We start from the raw sequence: 24,444 nt of genomic DNA, 5'->3' as shown, positions 1-24,444 counted from the left end.
TTCACATCTGCTCCATCATATTGTTATGCAGTGAGAGGAGAGTCTGAAGCAATGTACCAGAAGTTGTTTCCTCTTACTTAAACTAGTTGAGCAACACCGTTCTTTGATGCATCCTGCTGGGGTCAGAGGCATTGATCCTCTTTTTTGGTTATTTTAGAGTCATGCAACACTCTGAGGCATTGAGGAAGCAAAGCAGCATATGAAAGCATCACCTTTGGGCTCAGGGCTTTGATAATACATACTGCATATGTGGACTTTTCCCACCTGCTGCTGCCATCAAACAAACTTACAATGCCATCGATCAGTCTTTGCTTCTATATCCTGGGTAAGGCTCTTTTTAGGTTTATGTGTATTAATGAAATGCACCTGATTACACTGGATTATTCACTCATTTTATAACTAACAAAATGTTATGTTTTGTTGTCTATATAAAAGCTTTTCTTAGAACGCTGCACCTCAAATGTTCTGTCTTGTTATTGTAAATGGTAAAAATGCAATACAATTTTTACATTAACGCTTGATATAATGCAATATTATTGTTAATGGATAAAAGCCAGAGTGTATGAGTAAAACATCATAAGGTAAGCACGGCCACACCTTAATATACAGTACAGTACTTACATAGCTGGTTCCCGTTAACGCTTAAAATGAACAGAGCTACTGTGAGTCATGTAGTCTGATGAGCAGATTAGATCAGCAAATAAATTACTATTAGTTCAAGTTCTTTTGTTCTCAATTCTATATTGTATATGTGCAGAAGACACAACACAATGACAACCAACTAACAAAAAACAAACATAACAAACTTGTTGCCAATGTTTTATGCTTAAATGTTGATCAGTTATGTGTTCACCTATTGGATAGTTTTGAAGAGGCTGTATCCTTCTCTGCAGGTTTGGTTGTGGCTTCTGTCACAGCAGATGAAAACTCAACAGAGTTTACCACAAATTCAACTGAATTTGATAGTGACGGAAATTATTCCACCACTGTAACACCCCTCAACACCAACGCCAATGTCACCAGAACCACCGACACCATTACCGTCACCTCCACCAGTACCTTGAACATCACCGGGGGCAACAGCACCATCCCACCTTCAACAACAAGGCAGAAAGGTGAGAGCCATTATCTGAACTATTTATTACCTGATGCATGTACCCATAAGTGTTTCAAGATTCCCCCAAACAATTATTTTGACCCTTATAGCCAGTCCATTCATCATCATGTCGTCTTTGTTTTATGATTTTTCCTGTCTGCATCATTGTTTGCTGGTGGAGAGAAGGTCCTGGCGAAGAATCTAAAAGTACAGTTCCTCCGATCACCACACCTAAACCTTTTGAAAGAAAAACATCGCCCGCCACAACAAAAGGAAAAAGTGAGTTGAGGCTACTGATGGATGAACCAAATGCTACAGTTTGATGTCCCTTCATAAGTCTGAGGATATGAGAGCTTTACATTACCAAACATTGTGATATGGTGGGGATACACTCTTATTTACAATTCCAGTAAAACTTAAATTTATATGCCTGGTATATACAGCTGCAAAGCCTGGAATAAGTATTTATAAAATAACTAAAATTATATTTATCTTGAGTATAAACCCCTTTTCGCTTTATGCTCTGTAATAAGAACTAGATAATTGTAGAAACACAGTTAAACAGACCCCAAGGACAGTGAATACTAAACTTACTTCCTTAGGTGGACAGAAACATGACTTCAATTGAATGCTGGCGTTGCTCTGTTTCTTCTGAAACTGTTTGCTAACACGTTAGCTATATTAGCTTTGTAAGGCGATGTCACTGTTGTGTATTTTAGCTTGTTTTTGCTGCCCCCAATTGGCAAACAAATATCTTAATCTAGCTTTAAACCAGTTGAATATGTAATTATTACCTCTGCCAAAGAGGTTATGTTTTTGTTTCAGTTTGTTTGTTTGTTTGTTTGTCTGTTTGTCAGCAGGAATACGGAAAAACTACTGGCCCGATTTACATGAAACTTGGTGAAAGGGTCATGGCATAGCATGGGCAAAGGAAGAACCCATTGCATTTAGGAGTGGCTCCGAATTGCAGGGCGAATACACCCAAATTATTTTTCACTTTCATTCACACTGCATTACCATTATGAGATAGGGCATGCCTTGGCAAAAGTCTGCGCTCTCCAAGTCCCCTTCTAGTTTCTAGCCCTAGCCCTTCTGACTGTATTGAGAACAGAATGTGACATTTGACTATCATTAGCAGTTTTATACTGACATCCCAACTTCATATTCAAGGCATTGTTTGATGTCAACTTTATTTTTAACAGGCACCATTGCTGAGCCAAAGCCGCAAGCGAAAGCAGGTGACGTCACTGGTAAGTTACAAATGATATCAAACAACATATGTTTGAGACTGTAACTGTAGCCTACAGCAAGCTTGGCCATAAACAGTAGAAATATGTTAAATTGTCTTCATCTTCGTAAACATTTCAGGGGTGGCAGGTAATGTAGGCAGCGGGTAATGTAGGCTTGGGTAGGCCCTAATACTCCATACTGCAAATATGGACAGGAAGCCATCCTTGGCACCATATAGTGACAATCTGCGGGTTAATTCTCACATTATTCACAGACATTTAATGCACCCTCACTGGCCAGAAGCAATCCCCACCCAAATCTTGGTCATGATTACACCAATGCATGTAGATAAACCTGAACACTAAATCAAACCCACAACATTAAAACCAAGGTAACATAAATGTACGGTGGCCGACAGGGGCAAACGCCCTGCAACTTAAGAAAACACACACAAATAGACAAAACACAAGCAAATTAAGAAAACAACTTCATTAATTTGACAACACATGCGCAGCATTCAGCAAACGCGCTGCAAATACACACAACACAACCAAATACATAAAAGCACTGCAAATAAAAAACGATGCAAAAAGAAAAGCACACAAACCCCGAAAAAAGAAGCGATGCAAAAAGAAAAACAACTTCATTAATTTGACAACACATGCACAGCATTCAGCAAACGCACTGCAAATACACACAACACAACCAAATACATAAACGCACTGCAAATATGAAACGATGCAAAAAGAAAAGCAAGCTAAGCAGCTAAGTGGAACAGCTTGATTTTCGACCCCACGGGGAGAGAGAGAGAGAGAGAGAGAGAGAGAGAGAGAGAGAGAGAGAGAGAGAGAGAGAGGAACTGCATAGACTGTAAATATTAAGTCTATGTTTGAGATATGTTTTCTCTCGTTTGGTGGGTGTGTCTCGGCTCAGGTCACAGGTGATACTCAATCAGCAGAGACTGTAAACTCGTGGTAATAAAACATTTAAAACTGCATCTGCGTTTAATGTTGATGTTTGTTTAAGCCATATTACATGAGAGGGTTTAATTTCGAGGTCCGAAAGGCACATTACTGAAGTATAGGCCTCCTCAAGTGTAATATTGTGATTATACAACAACGGTTACCAACAAAATAAGTGATCAATCTGTATTCATATTGTGGAGCAATTCGCTCTTGAAATACAAAAAACAGACAACATTTATAGTCCCTCCCTGTTTAGTAAACCAGCCAATTTACCGTGGGATTTATCAATCTGAATAAATCCCGCTCGCACATATAAACACAAAACTGCTTTGCTAACTCCATCGTGTTGTAAGTAAGACATCTGCTGAAAAAGTTATTGTATTCATTAGCATGATTGCCGTACTGTTGAGTTCACAAACAACACACCAAACTACAAAGACATAGCGGACCAGACGCAAGCTTTTATTTTGAAAAGCCGAAGCTCTGGGACGGCACCAAACTTAATATTTACAGTCTATGCACTTATCACCTGTGACCTGAGCCGAGACACACCCACCAAACGAGAGAAAACATATCTCAAACATAGACTTAATATTTACAGTCTATGCAGTTCCTGCATAACAAACAACCCCCGTGTATATTTAACCCTTTATTTACGTCTTTTGAATGCGCCTCTGAAGCACTGTGGCCACTCTGTGTTTGTCTGTTTGGTTTTGTTGTCATGGTAATCAAAGGCAGTGTCGGGAAAGGGGGAATTGGGCGTTATCATGGATCCCACGTAACTTTTAGGCAAGTACCGTAATCAAGCTACATAAAATATATTGATGAAAATGTCGGAAATTATATTTGTCAACAGAGTCTATACGTGGAGAGTGACCTCACAGAAAAAGTCTAAGCAGAAGAGATAACTGATGCTTAAGATGCCAAAAATAAGCGGCGCAAATCATATCCTAGTTAGCGGCAACAAGCGCGTCCTCAGAGCAGTTTTACCAAGGATCATGTGTATGCGGCCTAGGCTATCTGAATTTACCTCCCTCCCACATTAGCCTAACCAAACCTCCACCTCACCTGCCACCTATGCATGAATTACATTAGATTACATGTCATTTAGCTGAGGCTTTTATCCAAAGCGACTTACATGATTTATATGTCAGCGGTTGCACGCCCCTGGAGCAACTAGGTCTTGCCAGGTCAGGGACACATTGGTTGATGCATCACAGTGGGAAACGAACCTGGGTCTCCCACACCAAAGGCATGTGTCATATCCTCTGCGCCATCACCACCCTATCAGTCTGGTTAATTGTATTAACGTTAATGTTACCCTCCTTCAGGCATTATCATCCTAATTGTGATCATCGTCATAGCTTTTGTATGTGGAGCTGCCTGCTTCTTTGCACGGAAGAGAGGAAGGGTAAGTAGAGTAGCCGTTTATTTCCACTACCAAACAGGAAATAGTTCGGCATTTTGGGAAATATGCTTATACGCTTCCTTTCCGAGAGTTAAAGCAACACCAAAGATTCTTTTGTACCTTAAAATAATGTTTCCAAACTTGAACAGTGGTTCATCAACTCGCAACAGGGTGAATGGCACTTCTGTGCCTTCCGTTTTGTGGCCCTCTATCGGCTATAACCGCACTATGCAAGTTTGCCAGATCGGGTAGCGGATCTGTAGTTCGAATGATAGCGGTAATGGACAATTCCGCTTCCAACCTGTAGGGGGACCGAAGAGGAAAAGTGTTTTGGTGTTGCTTTAAGGCGCTGACACACCAACTCGATTATCGGACGTCGGACAGTCTGGAGAGGTCGGTGACTCGAGTCCGTTTGGTATGTTCCGTGTCATCGTCAGTCAGAGGAGCCGTCGGCTTTAATTTGGGCCGATTTGACTTGTTGAATCAGCCAGTGGGCAGTCGGACTCAAAACACTTACCGGAAATGACGAGCGGGATGAACGTGACGAGCGCCTCTCAAAATCTGACGAAAACCTTTCAAACTGACCTTTGTCGATCAAAAAAACAGACACATTCAGCAACTGTATGGCCTATTTCTTGCTTAAAATGTTTTCAGAAACATGTTTCTGTAAACTATTTTTGTAAAATACGAGATCGTATTCGATCGTGTAACGAGCCACTATTATGGTCTGGCTTTGAAATTCGGGAGAAGCCAGACCCACGTGATGCGTTCGTCATTTCCATCATAACTGTTAATTTTTTGGGCGACAATTCAGATTAGTGCCGACTGCTGTTATGACGCACGCTCAGAACGTACGCTCAAGTTGGCGTCGCTTCGGTGTATTCTGAGGCACTTTTTGGACCAATGGGAGCCGCATGATCAGTCCGACCGCCTTTTCTGCCGACGGTCGGCCGTCGGGTTGGTGTGTCAGAGCCTTTAAATGAGAAGATACCACCCTCTTGTTTGTTTTCTAAATTTGAAACTACCACCAACAGCCGGTTAGCATAGCTTAGCATAAAGACTGGAAACAAGGGGGAACAGCTAGCCTTAAGATTACTAATTGTATTTTTACAGATACACAACCATGTAAAACCATGGCATTGTTGGTACAACAAGACTGTTAGTTAGTGCACTACATAGGTGTGGGTAAAAAGTTTTTTTCACCTTTACACAGAGCCAGTCTTCATGCTAAGCTAAGCTTACTGGCTGCTGGCGGTAGCTTCATATTTAGCTTACAGACATGAAAGTGCTTATCAATTGTCTCATTTCCCAAAATGTCGAACAATGCCCTCAATTTTGTGGCACTAATATGCGTGTGTGTTGTGAATCCCCTTTTCCTACAGCGCTACTCTGTCGACTTCACTTCCAGACCGGATGAAGCCAACATCCCTCTCAGCACTATGGAGCCTGAATTGCCTATTGATACTGTATCTCAGAACGGTCAGTCCAACACACCCACATTGTATATCAACTACAATGTTACACACATATATCACATTAATAAAAAGAAAAAAAAGAAAAGCCTTACAAATCCAAACAGATAGTGCTATTCTGTTGTTGCAGAAATATTTTAAAGTGGCCATATTATGTTAATTTTCAGGTTCATAATTGTATTTTGAGATTGTACCAGAATAGGTTTACATGGTTTAATTTTCAAAAAACACCATATTTTTGTTCTACTGCACATTGCTGCAGCTCCTCCTTTCACACGCTGTCAAGTTTCTGTTTTAGCTACAGAATGAGACCTCTTAACTTCTGTAACATCTCTGTTGTCAGTCGCACATGCGCAGTAGCTAGGTAAGGATTACATGAGCTAGCTCCAACTTCGGCCTGTACAAGGCAGGATTAGCCGGGAGACTTCTTCTAAACTAGGGCACACTTCCAACTTTGCGTGGAATACCTGCAGAACAGGGACATGTAAGTAGTTCTATACAATTTATTTTGTAGATTAGGGTGAATTTGTGTGTGTTGTAGCAGTGTTTTGCCATTGAGAACGAGCTAGCATGCTAGCGCCAAGGGGGTAAGCTTCTCCTCGGACCGTGAATTCCATTCTTATATACTGTCTATGGCTAGCGCTAGCATGCTAACGGTTAGCACCCTAGGCCCCTCGTCTCGGCTAGTGACGTAGAAAGCCGTGCAGATTTTGAACAGCTTGCCCGGAGACTGAAGGGAGGACACATTCAGAAACCGTATCTCACTCAAAACAGCATGGATGTTTTTTTTTTTTCAAAGTTTGCATTCGTGTGGAAGTACCAGAGACACAAAATAACACCCCAAATCCCAGAAAAAGTATTTTTTTCATAATATGGGCACTTTAATTCCCTATCCATGTACTCATTTCAGGACTGAAAACCTTTGAAAGTGCAGAAACTACTACAAAAAAGGAGCAAGAACCAGAGGCAAAACCGGAATAAAATAATGTTAGATTTTTACTATATGTCAAGCAACTTTGTCAAACCACAAGATGTTTATTGATTGTGAGCACAGTTGGCGTGAATTATACAAGTACATCTGAAATTATACACAGCAGCCTGACTCACACAGGGCTTGTGCAAATGAATTTACATCAGTTAAGTAGTTCCACAGGAAATTTTGAACACATCGTTTCCTTATTACATTGACAGGGGAAAAAAATGTGACCTGCAGTACTCATGTCTACCACTTGGTGGAAATGCATGCCAAGTTAACAAATTACCAGTTTGTCATAACTGCACCTAACATCTCCTATTACAGGGGTTGTTGAGCATTTTGTCATTTTGCCATACAAAATTCTGTGTAATTCAAATTCTGATAAAAACTAACCAAAGCCTCCATATGCAGCATGTAAGAAAATGTTGAAATGATTTAAAATCCAGATATTAGGATTACTCCCTCTATAATCTGTATATGTTCCATTACATTTGTAACTAGAAAAAGCACAAGTGCTTATTCTTGTCTTACTGTTTTGACATTTTCTTTTGTCTGAGAATGAATAAGAAAGGATTTCTAATCATGCACCTGGATTTGGTATGGCTGTTTTGATTCAACCTCATGTCAAGAAGAAGAGTCTGATTTGGCTGATGATGACTGCTTGCCCAGTGCACTCACTTGTTTTATCTCAAGTGTTCCAATTAATGAAGCGCACGCTGAAGAAATCATCCTGACGCTTGGCAAATTGTAAATTCCAAAAATCTCTGTGACGAGAATTCCCCGCCAAAGCTTATCTTCTGCAGCACTGACTAGAAATGTGTGGGTGCGAAATAAGATAAGAAAACCACCACAACCTCATCTCACAACTTCGACTTCATGAAAACATTCACACTGTCTCCCCTCGTCCTCATGAGCCCTTTGGTAAAAATAATTCTTACGTATATACATTTAATGCGACTGTAGTGTATTACGCAGCTTTTGTTTTTGTCATTTCGACATATGACAGTAATGAGAAGCATGTTTAAACCACAGAATGAGATTAGCATGAAAAGAAGTGTTACTGAGGATTTGAACTTGAACTGAACTTAAAGCAACACTGGGCAACCAGTAAGTTATTAGATTCATCATCACTACCCAGAAAGGTTATAAGGTGACATTTGCTAGCTGTACATAGTAGCTACAACATGGCTGGTCTTTGACAGTTTATCCCAAGGGATACAAAGGTGACAAAAGAGGCAAAACATATCAATGGTTAGTCATCCTTTATCAGGATTGAGCGCTCTTTCACAGTCAAAAAATATTTCACTGCTGTGTCACTTTCTGTGGGTTTAGTGCAAATACATCTTTCTCTTTCTATTCCTTTATTTAACCAGGCAACAGTCTCATTGAGATTATAATCCAATTTTCAAGATATGTGGCCAAGAAGGTGGCATAAAAACAGTTTCAAAATAAACAGCCAATGAAAACGGACACACAGAAGAACATACAGGATATCCATTGAGACACACAGGCGTTAGTTTTCTGATGGATATTTTCATTAGTTTTGCAGGTACTTGGTCATATACCTGATGATGGCACTCAATGAAAAGCCAGGGGATTACGTTATAAAGATACATCCTCTGGGAACTATGGACATCTGTACCAAAAGACGGATTCAAGGCAATCCATCTGATAGCTGCTGAGATATTTTAGAGAGTTCTGTGGTTTAACTGACTGTGTTGAAAAACTCTGGATAGGCACTGCACCCAGCTATTGTTCCCCAAGTGTTAATCAGTGAGCTTTAAAGGTGCTGGAAAAGCAATTTATGTTATGCTTTTGAAGAGAGCCAGGCTAGAAGTTTCCCTCTGCTAGTCTTTAAGCTAAGGTAACTGCCACCTGGCTCTATCTCAGTACGTATGACACAGACATGAGAGTGGTATCGGAACTATTTCTTTAAATATTGTATTTTTACTAGGGCTGTCAATCGATTAAAACATTTTATCTAATTAATTACATACTCTGTGATAAATTAATCGCATACATAATTAACGGTACCTGAACCGATACTTTTTAAGAAAGTCAAAAAAGAAAAGAAAAAAAAAAGGGTACTAAACAACAGTTGGTGGCATTAAAGAACGGCTTGTTTATTGCTAAGGCCATATGGTCAAAATTAAATGATTTAATAATAATGTATAACAATAACAATAACTTATTTCACTAGTAAATTGCTGTTGAACGACAAAAACAACAACCAGATAGGAAAAGGACATTTACAATAACTTTAAATGCACCACGAGTCTGTAGTTTACCAGTTTCAATGAACGCACCGGCTGTGTTGTTTTTCCGACGGCAGCTGCAGATTGTTACATCCTGGTGTTGAATCCTCTACAGTAAAACACAGTCTCACTTTACACCGTTTAGCTGTCAGCATTTTAACCGTTTTTAATCCAGCTACTAGCTAGCGGTAGGCTAACGTTAGCTGCTGTTGAGTATTGTGTTAACTAGCGTCACATGCAGCGGGGTTTGTGTTTCCTGTAACGTCTGTTTCAGAGCAGCAGAGAGAAGCGCAGACATATCAGTGGCACCAGATTTTCGTCTGTATGCAGACGTCAATATGGAATGGATTAATCTGCGTTCATTTTTTTAACGCGTTATTTTTTTCTCAGATTAATTAATCGAAATTAACGCGTTATTTTGACAGCCCTAATTTTTTACCAATGACCTTTTACATAACAAGTACCGACTTCACATATCCAGTGTAAGTATACTAAAGGAGAATGCTAAGCTAACAGTCAGGTCAAGAGTCCACCTGTGATAAAGCGTCTGGTCATCTGCCATAAACCAAACAGACATCATGATTTCCTGAAGATTGGAATGACACCCGAGGAGCCTTCCTTCTTACTTATGGCAGAATTATGTCTAGAACAACGGTCACCTTCCTCTCCCCTTCATCTCTGCTTTCCCTCCACCTAACCCCCCTGTCAGAAAATGATGGGGTTGCCCTACTTTCCCACAGCCTGCAACAGCTGCATGGCTGTGGCTCATTAGGAACTGGCCAGTAATCAGCCGCCTCATTACCAACATGGTGGCCCTCTGAAATGCCTTCGCCCAAGAGAAATCTCCCGCCTGACTGTCAGAGAGGGCAAAACCACTTCAGGCTATATGGGTGGAAGAATGCAGTGAACCAAATATCAAATCTGCAATGTCATAAATGTTGCGCATTGAATGTATTGCAACAGTCTTACTTTCTATTGAAAAGGCATGACATACATGTTGGGCTTTTCCAGTTTATTCCATTATGACTCAAGTTGGGTGTTGTTTTTATTTATCCACATATTGTTTTCACTTATACAGTATGTGTCGCACTATAACTGGATTCCGAGGAAGAAAAACAGTATTAATGTTCTTGAAAACCACTGAAAAAGCAATGTGGTTTGCTTTTGTTGTCCTTCACAGCTGAGGCTGATAAATCTGTTGTTGATGCCAGTGCTGAGTCTGCAGCTCCGGACAAACCCAAAGTTGTTGAGCAAAGTCCCCCAGCACCTGTGGAGCCAAGTGTGGAGCAGAAAACTGATGACGAAGGTGTCGTCTCCAATAAGACCTCAGTGGAATCACTGAAGGAGACAAATGAGAACAACAGCAACAATGCTGACTTCAGTCAGAAGAGAGGTTGGTATTTTCTTACTATCTGAGATGTTTTTCACAGTCCCAGCATACACTCATCTACTGATTATACCGAATGGTCATCCTCATAGGATTGAAAGAAGACAGCGGTACCCTGTGTTAATACTGTAATGTTTGTTTACTGTGATAATTTACTGTAGACCATGCAAGGTGGTTATGTTGGCAGAATAGTAACAGAGTGACAGCTCCATTTCTATGTTCATATCTCAGTTCCAACTTACTGCAACATCATTCATACATCACTTATTTCAACACATTTTCCGCTAACAAAAAGAAGAACTTACAACTATGCATTCAGTCATACTGTTCATTTCCGGTGTATACTTTCTTCGGTTTGTTTGGAAATTTACTTTCCTGTGCAACATTTAAAGATCAGTTCAAGTTTGTCTTAACGTATTGCTGCCATACACATATTGGAGTTGTTGGTCCCTGTTTCCTCTCCATACTGGCCGTAAAATGATCTCTCCCCTAGTAAGGATCATAGACTGTAAGGATTCTTTGACTCTTCTGTCTGGTTTACAGTATAGGAAAATTATCAGGTCACATTGCAGTTTGTTGTTGAGTTTAACATTATGATTCACATCTGTAAACCAGCCACTGTTAACCCCTTGTTTTAAAAAAATATATAGATTTGAAGAGGAGCAACATCTTCTGGGACGTTCCTCTCGATTGTCCGGTGTGAGACATATCGCCTCTCTGCCCCTGCGCTGTTCTTCAGGAACTCGGTAAGACCACAGTGGACAGACACTCTGCTGCAGCTGCTTCACTGCTCAGCTAGCTTAGGTGTTGGTAAAGGGGAACACCCGCCCCACACCCTGAACTGCAGGTCCACAGACCTTGTGTACGACCACTGGAAGTGCTGTGTTACAGCTTCCCTTCCTGAATTAAGATATTAAAAATAGAGGAGCCATAACCATTAAATCTAAAATTATGAAGTGCGCTTGTCCCCAAAATTGTAAATCACATTACAGTCTGACATCCAGTAGTTTATAAATACACACTGGAAGCTGTTTCCATAAACTGAGTCTCTCTGCTGGTTGAAGAAGTCAGTATCACAACATACAGTATATCATTCACACTGTTACTACTTTGATTGTTTTTTCTAATTGATTTTTTTGAAATATATTTTTGTGCGTTAAGTAACTACAGGTCTGACAGCAATAACAGGGTCCACTTATTAGCTTTTTCCCAAACTATTAACTGCCTTTCACGGTCTCCATCTTCATTATGACGTGAACAAAGATCCACTCTTAGGTGATGACACATGATAATAATAATAACTTCATTTGTATAGCACTTTTCAAATCAGCGTTTTAAGTGCTAATGAGCAAACTCAATCCACTGATGGTAAAGATCATTAGTGGGCCTTGAGTTCACATCTTTATTTATTTTCTTTAACTATTTCCAGGGTCGAAAATGGATCTTAATGCTCATCTATCTTCTTTATGCTAGATAATTATGAAAAAGCAGTCCCAATCCTTTACGTTATTAATGCATACCACATCCTTTCTACCAATATCACTCTTTAAACCACACTTCATTCTTTTTTTCTTTCTGGTTCCTCCTGCTCTATCTTCCACTGATGGATGAGATTCCTCTCACACGAGTACTAACATGGGCCCTCTCAGTCTAATCATCATGTGCTTCAGGATGTAAGGCCCAAACCTGCACCTGCACTCCCTCTCTCTCACTATCTGCTCAGAAACACTCAGGGCCGAAGCCTGAGGCCCGAGGAATTCACACCGCTCTTAACAGCTGATGATAAGCTCACATCTGAGAGGCTAACCGCTCAGATGCTCCGTGTTAGCAGTCACGGATCATCTCCGCTCTCACAAAAACACCAGCTTCAGAAATCCCAAGCATCTCCACCTCAGCAAAGGCATTCAGTGCTAGTTCTTTATCTCTAAATACCTGTTCTCATAGAGAGTGGGTCTTCAAGATAACTAAAAAGATCACTACGACATCTAATGAGATATGCATACGTGTTCAAAAACACCCTTTTCACACGTTTTATCTTGTCATAGTAGGGGAAAAAGAGGTGGTGCTACCAATAACATTAGTGATTGCTCTGTTCTACGACAGTGTCTCATTATGACAGTGGATCAGTGAGCCAGGATACAAGGACCCTGAAACTAAAGCTGCTAAATTGAATTCAGCTATCATTAATTTGATTATTCACAACTGTGCTTTTAGTACTGTGTTAATGTCAAAATGCCCTTTGTGAAACAGGGCCTACTATCTATATTACTTACTTTAAGTCCTATACAAGACTATATATTAAACCAAAACCTTAAAAAACATATTTACCTAACCCATACCTTTGTCTTTGTGATTTGTGGTCTCTAATAATACCTGTTCCTGACAGCATAGTGTAGCAAAGCCTGCTGGTAAGCTGTCAAACATGCTGATCATATGGTTTCATTTCTTTGTTCCTTATACAAAACAACTGAAGGTGAAGATGTGTAAACACTCGCTGTATTCTGAAATTCAAAGATGACACACTTTTCAATACAAATGACCCTCAAATTCATACAAATGTATCTTTAAACCCTCATCTGAGTAAATTGTCTTCTGTGAAATTGTACAATTAGTTTTAGTGGAAGTTCATTGGGATCTTCATTGGATTTTAGATTGGGATTTATTCGTCTGTAGCCTGGAGGTGATAATTAAACTAAAATTTATAATAAAATGCTCTTCATAGACAGCTGAATCGAGTCCCCAGCAGACTGGGAGACTGGGAGAAATGCTGTGGCTCTCACTGTAAGTCTGCCTGTATAAGTGAACACGTGTTGTAAAACAGTGAATAACACAATTTGAAAAAAAGGTGATAATAGTGGACTCTTCACTCATTCCCACCTGGTCTGGGAAGTGATGAGCAAGCTGGAAATTGAAGTTGAAAGGCTGCTCACTATTCTGTAGTTGTGGACAATGGATATGAGCCGACAGCTCATAAACTAAACCAGCATAATTAGACCTGGGAATTCACTGTGTTATTATCCAGTCAGGGCTCAGCTTTCATGTTTGATGGCCAATGTTGGAAGAAACTGTCTGTACCGCCTGGGATGACTATTTCACAGCGAGGAGGAGGCAAGTTAAAAAGAGAGTGGCAAAGTGAGATTTAACTGTGTGAGACTAACAAGGGTAGTAGTTAGCCTGAAGCCGCTTGTTTTATTTGCACAGGCTCTTTTTGGAAAGGGGCTGCTGGTGCTGGTTCAGAGACAGATCATGGAGCCGTAGAGGGTCAAGGATCTGAAGCTGAAGATTTTATTTTGTGTGTTACTCATGTTGTGTGTGGCTGTAGGGTCATAATGAGGCCTAATACTGGATGTTCTTTAAATGCTCAGGATAAACAAAGACTTAAAATATGAATTGACTCTTTATAGCTTTTTGTCTCCTTTTCCAGCTTCCCAGTAATAGCAAAAGTCATAATTTCCTTGGGCGACATTGCAGGTGTAAACACAGATTCATGGTGTGCAGGATAACAATGGTGCAATGAAGGATCTTTATCTCAGTAATAACAGTGAAGGGAATCTTCCTGCTTCTGAGGTTTGATGTGGTTCAGACTGGCAGGTCGGCCATTACACCTGGGCAGCTTTACAGGAAGGAGGGGACTGTCGGAAAATGCAGACTGAAGAAAACAGCTGGTGGAAGCTGTTTCTGCCCCTTCCTCTCTTGACTTCCTACCACAAAACATCAAGTTTGGGTCAAGAAATTGAAAACTTTGTCGTGAAGATAGCTATTAGACTTGCCTCATTAAAGGGCTGCTTATACTGTGTGCTGTACATGCAATTTGGAGGCTGAAGGCTGTGTGTGTCATCACTTATCACGTGAAGGATTAACATTTTACAGTATTTAAATATAGTTGTCATTATAGCATTTAAAGTTTCTGGTGCATTGGATTACAAAACTTTTTCAAAAGTACAATGCTTAGTGTGAACAATGTCTTTCTTACCTACAATATAAAATACACCCAACATGGATGACATGTAGACATGTACTTGCAGTTTGAAGTGAATTGGGGCTCTTTGATAGCACTTCATGTTAAATTATTTAAGTGTCGATGGCATGATGTCAGGGCAGGATTAAAAATTCAGCATTAGGGGAAAATGAATTGCAACAGAACAGTGGACAATTTTTTATAAGCAATATTCATGTGTAAATATAAAGTAAATAAGACCTGATATGCTATGTCCAAAATGAATGTTCAATAATTTGATAACCACTTGTTTCTTTAAAAAAAAGCATCGCCACATAGACATTTGGTTCATTCACGTCAGTGTTTTGGGATAAACAATGATACTCAGACACACCCTCATCCTGGCAAACACACAACAGCAGCCATTCATAAAAAAATATGCATTTGTTTTGGTTTATCATTGTCGACCTACAAAGCTTTGTAAAATGATATACAGAAGCTCTGATATAAACTGCATGTAAAAAAAGATATTCTAGTTATACAAGTCATAGTTACAGGAAAAAATTAAGATAACTAGAAATTAGTAGATTTTTTAGTTATTTTATTTTACGCACAAATAAATAAAGAACCCTAAATACAGTAGCCAGTTAGCTTCTTCTTTTTTTTTTAGCATTTATTCTTCGTTAGGGCAGATAGAGGGAAAGGCATGCAAGGGCCCTGGGCCAGATTCGAACCCAGCAGCCAGTTAGCTTAGCTTAGCATACAGACTGGCAGGAGACAAAAGTTGCAGAAAATCTTTGGCAGAAACAGATCTGTTGGACAAAGGTCAAGTTGAACAGAGGGCTCAATTTCACTTAAAGCTCCAATGTATAAGTAAACAATATTTACGAGCCATTCCAGGCATAGAAGTGAGGGTTATTGGACAAAATATAAGGATAATAAATCTTTAATAAAGTCTTTGACTTCTGAGGATGCAGTTCCCTTTAACTACCCGTCAATTTATTAGAAACTCTGCACCGAACAAATTGGGGCGAGGAGACGAGCTGTTGTTTGGCAAACTATTTAGGTGACTCTGCCCCTTATGAGGTTATGGTGTGCTTTTGTAAATAAAATAAAAGGCTCAGACAATGACAAATGAGGTCAATGTGCTTGTCTTTAAACGGAAAACAATGCAGAACTTTTCAGCGTGATGTCATTAGACATGAACACCAGTCCAAGACCTTCCTTTGTGTCTGAATGCATACTGTATGTTGGCCTCACAGTTAAGCTTCATGTCCCATGCCTTTATCAAAACTAGAGTGTGTGTCTTCCTCCTGCTTCGCTTTCTTGACCTGCAGAGGCTTCTGGGTTGAAGTCTTTTCCAAAGGTCATAGGTCAGACAAGCCTAATTAAAGGGTACACAGTAACTGCAGGAGAATAATGTGGCCTTGATGTCAAAGTCAACTTGCTCACATTCTTTGCCTGTCATTGAGCAAGTCTCTGCAGAATTGGATGTGTGGCGGCTGCTGTGATGTGTAGCACAAACCAGGATACATTTCAACAAAGGCTGCTGCACATGACCGAACCTGAAGAAAATGAAAAAAAATATATTTCCGAGAAACATGGAGGGAGACGTGTAAAATTGCTTACTGGTTGGCCTCACCCAATTTTTGTATTTTATATTCACGCATGCATGCAAAAGTAAGTGGTCACTTAAAATCTTACATCTACTTTCCCTGACCTACATCGTTTATTTTTAAGAGATGTCAAATTATGTTAGGCCTTGACCTTCTCTATTCACACTATGGACATTTTACAACTAGAGTCATATTTTCTAGATTCTTCCTTTTTACTCGAGTCCGTACTTAGGCAGGTGGCCCGCAAAACATTTATAGGGCTTAATTTAGTAGTGCATGTTTCACTTCTTTACACCACGCTGCTCTCAAAGAAGAAAAAGGAGGGAGGTGGGGGTTACATAGTGAAAACAATTTGTAGAGAACACAGAAATAGAGTTAGCACTCCAGTCACACGATGTGAAGTCACAGTTGGATAGTTCAGTCAGGAGAGACAAGTGAATGAAGTAAACATGAATGTTTATTATAACAGATACGTAATATGTGATATTAAAGTGACTATATGTAACTTTTAAATGTTTCTGAAACTGTGTAGTCTTCCATCTGATGATCATAAATGATCTGTAACAGCAAACGAGACTAACAGTGAAAGAAATGCTATTTTTATATCGTTTTTATTAATGCCTCTGCCCGGGTCCGATTTTTCCCGCAAAGACACAAAATGATTTACGGCTGGTAGACGGAGCTGGTAGACGGAGCTACAGAGCACACATATTTACAGAGCACACATTCTGAAGGGTCACAGATTTCGGCTGAACACCAGAAAAGCCTGTGTTAGTGAGTATGCCGGTAAAAGGTAGCAGGAGATGTCTTTATGTAGGCCTATTTGTATTTTTATTTTATTTTAGAAGTTAGCTGTTGTAGTTATGGCTGATAATGGGTGATGGGGCAGGGCTATCACAGAAAAGAAGGACATTAAACGTAGAACAACTAAAAGCTAAAAGGGAAAATGAAAGAAGACTGGCGAAATTCGAGTCAAACTCTGTTGGGCTTTGAAGAGATGGAGACAATTACGGGATTGCAAATGATTCAAACAGGTCCCCGAATTGGCCCTCAGGTAAGTTGTATGTCTATTTCATTCATAAAATAACTTTAGATTGCGCGATGTGGTTGTACGTCAGTAGCCAACATTAAATTACGTCCCCCTTCCATTTAGCGCGGACATTTTATTCCTTTTAGTCCGTGTTTGTGTTGGCCTACTATTTTTTTTTCACTTGTCCCTCTGTACCTGTATAAAGCATCCTTGGGTTTCATGACATGCGCTATATAAATGTAAGTTATTACGTTGGTCGCTACAGCAATCTCTTATTGCTTTGGCTCGTGACACAGTGACAGTGATACCCCTTTTAACTTACATACAGTACATCCAAAGTAGGCTAAGTTACCGTATACAACACTTACAATGCAACGATGCATCTGTAACGTACTCTCTTATTGTAAATGAATAATTATCTGTCTGAGCAAAACATTCATTGCAACTATATGACCTCCCCGTAACGCTAACTCCTAGACCTTTACGACAGCAAGTGTGGTAAAAACACTACTACTTTTGTCCAAAGGGGCCACTGAAATCAACACAAACTGAAAGTTACATATAGCCACTTTAAAGCTAGCCTGGTCCTACCAGACTCTCATGCATTTCATTTGTACAGAGAGTCTGGCCACTCTCCATTGACAAGTGTTAACTTCCTTGAAGGCGGGTACTCTGTTGAAGTTTAAAACTATTGGATCTGCCCAGAGCCACTCTGGATCTGCCATAACCAATCACTAACGTTTGGTCGTGACGTATGTCATGCGCAGAAATCAACAAGAGGGTAGACTGACTACAACTATTGGCTTATATTTAGCATTAGCATCACTAGCGTTAGTCTTAGCCAACTCCTTCACCGCTAACGGAGCGAGCTGGAAAATCAAACTTTTCCCAAACCCCATGGGGAGGAGGGCCACAACATCATGGCCACCAACAAAACTCAGCAAAGATTGTTCTTGCTCGGGCTTTAACTTCTGGATATTTGGCAGCGTTGCCACAACGGACCGAATGGCTTTGCTCGCATCTTTCTAGTGCACGTCCTCAACGTCATTGTTCTCAGCCACTCCCTCTGTTCGCTGATTGGACCGCCAAATATTTGGCCAGCGAAAACCCAAGAATATACCGCAAACCCAGATGGAGTACTGAAGGAAAATGAAAATTGAGCAGAAGTATGTAGGAGGGCAGAGCCAGGCTACTTTAAAGCTACATTGTGTAAGAATTTCTCCCATCTAGTGGTGAAATTGTATATGACAACCAACTGAATATTACTTTCTAGCCCCCCCATTCCGAGCTCATTTTAACTCCTACGGTGGCCATATTATTCCAAGAAGTACGACTTTGTCCGTGAGTGTTCCTTCTAGTGTAATAATAGTTTTACTTTATTTTGGTACCATTTCATTGCTAACATCAGCTATCAGGTTCCCAAACATATGCAAGCTAATGTTAGTAAAGTATCAGTGCTATTGTTATTCTGTATATTGTATGAGATTAATAGTGTATGGCAATATTTACAGCGTAGGAGAGAAGCAACAGAGGTTTGTGTTTTTAATATATGTTTCTCTGAGCAGTGTGAACAATCATGTCAATGAAACCGAAATTAGCTCTTAGTATCTTCATCGTGTACACGCAGCTGTTCTAGCTGTAGCTAGTCAGTGTTACAACTCCATTATGTGAGTTGTCTGCCAGGAAAATCACGACACATATGATTACGTTGATGTTACAAAGTAGACAATCCTTTTTCATCAACGCGAGGAAAAGTATGCTAGACGTCGTTCTAGCATTATGCACAACCATGCTATAGTTTGTCAAGTTATCTTCTCCCCCTCTCTGGCATTCGTCACTGTGCCACTGAATTTAAAAGCGCGCAAGGCGGAGGCATGTCCCTCTTTGGCTAATGTATTTTAAAGATGGAGGCGCAACATGGCAGCCGTCATTCGAGCGAGTCGCTCGTATGTATTCTGAATTATTCTGAATGGCAGATTCTACACGTACGAGAATACTTTGATTAGTTGGTGGAAGTAATTACACATGAATGAGCACATATTTGTAAAAGAACAAAGGGGTTTTTGCTAAGAAACAACTCAAAAAATTACACAATGGAGCTTTAAGTCTAGGCAGAAAGTCTTTGGCACTTAGACTCTACAGAAGGATTTGTAACCGAGGGGCGTCTGCCTAGTTACTAATGCTTTGTTCTTTTTTGCAACCCACATTCTGTATAGAGGAAACAGCTGTCTAGTTTATGTCGAAGTAATGACAAGTTACTTACTGAAGTTTGGAAATGTGTCATGATGATCAGTGCACAGGCCTTTTAAGCCTTGTTAATGTTGCTGATTCCCTAGGGACAGGATTAAATCAATTCATTAACAATCCTGAGTAAGCCAACAGATTTGTCATGATTGAAATTTCAGAGATCATAAATCACCGAAACCACTGTAAAAGTGAAAAACCACGCTGGTGGGTAGGACAGTGGGTTGTTTTTGCCAGCATGCTCAAATTGACAATGTTAAGGAAAGTCAGGTCACAAAAAGTGACTAAAGTTCACTCTCTAGGGAGCTTTAGTATCTGTACTAAATGTGGTGGCAACCTATCCAAGATTTGTCAAGATATCTTAGTCTGAAAGTTGTGGACTGTTGTGACCGACCAACGTTTCCGTCCTTATAGCCAGGCCACTAGTTTGCTCTAAAAAGATGAACACAGCATGAAGATGCAACAGCTTTCATGTCCCAGATCCCAATGCAGCTGCCTCTCTCAAGGACCTGCTGCGACTCTAAACCCCATGAGGTCTTCGGTTGTAGGGACAGTTTCCTTTCCCGCTGTCCTCTCCAGGCTGGTTTAAACATTCCTGGACTGGCTTTGTGCAGTTGGCAGGGCTGCTGTGATCAGGAGGCCTGTTGACAGACGGACATTCATTTACCTGCTGGTATCGCCTCTGGCATCGACTCCACATTCCTCAGGCAGTGTCAAACTGTCGGAGTCACACCATGGCTTTATTACATCTCTGTCTCTCATCATTCACACACAGTTTAAAGTGAACTTCTGTGAACGTTCCTAAAAATGTTAAAACTTTAGTTTCCCTTTTGTTTGATGTTGAAACATTCATGTGGACACAGTAAAGATTGTTATGAAATCTGCACGTCAAGCCTGATTGAGTATGTTTCATGCTATAATACACTACCCGGAATTCGTGGGTAGCCTACAAGGTAAAAAGTTGGCACTGGTTAAGACAGCTGATATTCTAAATTTCGATAGGGAAGGTCATCTCATGATCATTCGATGTTGGCACCTCGAAATTGGTCAGTGCATCCTTGAGAAATATGTGGCTCGAGCAAGCGGCAACCTCCGGTGCTGAAAAATTAAGCCAATATGGAAGTGCCAAAAACTGCAATTCATCAAGTGGCCACTTGAGGCTGGTTCCAAAAGGGAGTCAATCCCCATAGACCCCCATGTTACAGTAAAATGCCCAACTTTACAACGGAATTGAACATGTTTACAGTCTATTTAGCTAAGTTTTCCCATTCATGACAACTGTGGGTGGAGGAGATGAATTTTTTTTTATAATTTACCCGTTTAAATTATATTTAGGCTTAAAGTTCTGCATAATTAAGGGCGTTCAGAGGACTTTCAAATCTACTGATTGCAAAAATTGCAGAGTTGCATAGTTTTATACGTTTACTCTTTTCCATGAAATTCTGTGAACTAATATTCCGATCATTTACAGCTGAGCCATAAATCCTGTTTTGCTGTGAACAACATCCCTCTTTCTAGTTCAGGAAACCTAACCCTGGAGTGATCATCAATCCATCAGGTCTGATGCATTTTATCACTCCAGTTGTTCCGACTTCTGTCTTTGTGCACACCTCTTGTCATGTCAACACCATCAATAAAGACATTCATCACTGCACAAAATACATACACGTTTTAGTTCAGTTGAAACATGATGTAATGTTCAGCTGTGGAGATTTTAATGAAATTAAGATTTTAATATCTAACCTATTCTTTTCTCTTCATGAAGGGCTATTAGAAAACTTCGTTTTCTTTAGATTCCAAATTAAGTACAAGACAGACAAAGAAATGTACTTATGTATTATGTATGGTTTTCACAAGGTGTCATTTGTTTTACCTGAATGGCATTTGTGGATGACTAAAAAGGATGAACATCCTTGCATGGGATTCAGTTAAGCATTTTCTTCCACATGACTAAATCCCCCTTGGAATGCCAGATCTCTCAGCAGCTAGGTTTCACTATAGTGGCTAACTGGTCTCTACAGATCCCTATCTATCCCTGTGGCTCAACTCGGCATAGCTGTATAGACTAAGATTAATGTGAAGTCTTACCTGCAACCTGAACCTCAGTCGTCGCATTACTGGTATAAAACCAAACTCCTTTATATTGGATGCAATTTAGATTAACTTGGAGCATATTTTAGGGGACAAAATACCACTTTAAAATATATGATTGGTTTAGAATTTTTGTAAAAGTGCAATTGACCAATTGGTCCATATACATATTTAAAGTATCGAAAGTATTTATAATTGAAGACTGTAAAGATTCAAAAGTAACAGTAATAGATCCATAGATTTACCCTCCCTGTCGTGTTGTCACATAATTCTCAGGGACTACACAGTTTTTTGCAGCCACTTATTGGTTAAGCATAAATCACATCAATACATGTGGAGTGGGATCATGTCAGCTATCCTTCCCCTCAAACAGATGTTTCTCCATAGAGGTCAAAGGTCATGGCAAAGGCCACATAAACGTGGCCAAAGCAGAAGTTACAGGTGGAAAAAGCAGGTGATTGCAGGACGCGTGAGTGTGGGACAGGATACATTGTTTTCATTGTTCTGTGCCTTTTTTCTCTCTTTCAGATTGAAGAAGTAACCGCAGTTCATATCGGGTGAGAAATCTAATTGGCTGTTGGCTCCTTGTTGGGAAAATTCTTTATTGTAACATAGCAGCTTTTTTAAAGTTAAACATCAGCCGAGCTCAGCTTTTTAAGTATTTTACTGACTGTTTATAAATTAGACTGGGTTTAGATAGATAGATGTATAGACAGACAGACAGACAGACAGATAGAAGTCCCCCCATTTTGCATGTATAAACAGTATATAAACATATACATTTTTTAACAGGTTTATAACACACTATGATGTAGTCATAAGCAGATATAAGTGTTTATAAATGTATTTATCAGCTAAAGAGGGATTCCTCTCCCAGCACAGACGGGGAGACAGACAATAGAGGCAATAGATGTTGTGTGAACAGAATAGACCAATATAATAAAATTACAATATAGACAATTCATATGACAAAATGATACATAGAATGTGAACATATATGAAAAAGATGGATCCAGGAGGATGTCAAGCATTAACCAGGTGTCACCAAACAGCCAGAGCCGGAGCCACACATCCTCCTCTCCACCATGTAACCTGGAAACTGCTTGTAAATACTACATAGGGGGACTTAAAGTCAAGTGTTACCGGTACAACTTTACAATATGGCAGGGTTCGAATTACGTGGGAGCCAGTGGGAGCTGAGCTCCCATAGAGAGAGGATGAGCTCCCATGAAAGCAGTAAAATCATACACCTGTGGGGGTCTGTAAAAATTATCAGCACCATTATTTAAATCACAAATAAAGCACTTTTCCCAAACACACGGAGCTCTGAAGCAGACCTGTGCGTCGCTTAGTGTCCACTCTCACTGTAAAAGCAGAGACGAGCAGCGGCACAGACCACGGAGCTGCTGCAGCGCGCCTTCCGTGGTCTGTGCAGCTTCAGGTTTATAAAGGATGAAATGCTGTGGGCATGCTGCGGTAGATGTGTCCCGTTTGTGCTCCGTGAATTTCTGCAGTAGTTTCGGTTTCCCACCCCCGATGTAGAGCAGCGTACAGCCACTTCCCTAAATGTTCTCTCATTCAGAGACCAGAGACTGAAACGGGGCTCGAGTCTGTCAGACGGTCTGAGATCTACCGTATCAGCAGAGCAATCACGTAATGCACAGCAGACTATGGTGCAGGTAGATTATTTTCAGAAATATTGTGACTTTAGTCTTGTAATAGCCTATTATAACTTTATTTTTCTCAAAATATCACGACTCCTCCAAATCTCAGAGAGCACAGATGAGTTATATTTTGAATGTGCACAAAGTTTTGAACATGAGCAGACATCTTGCTCAAACACCTGAAATATTACAGTCCAGGGGTTTATTAATTCATTAAAATGAATTCATGTATCATTGAGGAGAATAATTGTCATGTGCACATTTAAGGAGGTTACTTCCCCAACAAAAGACGCAAAACAGGAGGGAGGAGTAAATGATGCCTAGGCTACATGTGTGCTGACTCAGATATAATTAGGACAGTCGATCTACAGGAGAATAAATAGCAATACAGAATGCCTGACAGCCTTTTGTAATATATTCCATTATGTTTTTATATTTGGATTGTAATCTATGTAGATTACATTCCCTTTACATAAAGATATCTCCAGCATACATTGATTCAGAAAAAGGTAAATAGGTGCATAAAAATTCACCTGAATGCAGGAAATGAAATGTTTAATGCTCAAAATTTGCTGCTCATAGACTACTTTTTTTTTTTTTTAAAGAGACCCCCACAAAGATGAAATCATAATTCGAACCCTGCAATATGGTATGGTTTTAAGTTGTTATTAGCGATCTTATTAATGGTTTATAAAAATGTAAATAAATAAATCCTGTTATAATGCAATGTAAGTGTAAATACAAGCCTTACAAGCCCCAACCAATACATCCTACGGTAAATGTGGACTATTTTCCCTGTTTTATGGTCACATAACTATTTTTGGTAAGCATTTATAAAATATTATTAAGAATAAGGCCAAGAGAAATGCTGTATTACTGTTACTGAGTATAATCTTTGACATTGAATGATTTACAATAACTCTCTGGCATATCATCCTGTTTCCGTTTCCTGTGTTTTGATGGAGGTTAGAGCAACTACAGGAGTCAAAGGTTATGACGCCATTGACAGGCAACGTCTAATGCTCCATGCCATAGATTAAAATGACAGATTTCTCTGGGTTTGAACATTGTTG

General features: G+C 39.9%; 1 protein-coding gene across 1 annotated transcript; it reads left to right on the top strand.

Moving 5' to 3' along the window:
- The first annotated feature begins 158 nt into the window (after positions 1–158).
- On the top strand, positions 159–23,819 carry LOC144525613 (uncharacterized). The gene is made up of 9 exons (XM_078262597.1): positions 159–325; positions 894–1,115; positions 1,283–1,375; positions 2,299–2,346; positions 4,623–4,702; positions 6,082–6,178; positions 10,583–10,795; positions 11,440–11,535; positions 22,236–23,819. Exons 1-8 carry the CDS (start codon positions 292–294, stop codon positions 11,490–11,492), a joined length of 840 nt encoding a protein of 279 aa, XP_078118723.1. The 5' UTR covers positions 159–291; the 3' UTR covers positions 11,493–11,535; positions 22,236–23,819.
- The last annotated feature ends 625 nt before the right edge of the window (positions 23,820–24,444 follow it).

This window comes from Sander vitreus, chromosome 2 (genome assembly GCF_031162955.1).
Source record: "Sander vitreus isolate 19-12246 chromosome 2, sanVit1, whole genome shotgun sequence".
NCBI lineage: Eukaryota > Metazoa > Chordata > Actinopteri > Perciformes > Percidae > Sander > Sander vitreus.
This window is presented reverse-complemented; position numbering and strand designations above follow the sequence as displayed.

Excerpts from the sequence above, each read along its gene's own strand:
- LOC144525613 (XM_078262597.1), top strand. The coding sequence starts at position 292 with ATGCCATCGATCAGTCTTTGCTTCTATATCCTGG. Across the intron at positions 326-893 it reads TCTTTGCTTCTATATCCTGG|GTTTGGTTGTGGCTTCTGTC; the intron begins GTAAGGCTCTTT and ends CCTTCTCTGCAG. Across the intron at positions 1,116-1,282 it reads TTCAACAACAAGGCAGAAAG|GTCCTGGCGAAGAATCTAAA; the intron begins GTGAGAGCCATT and ends GGTGGAGAGAAG.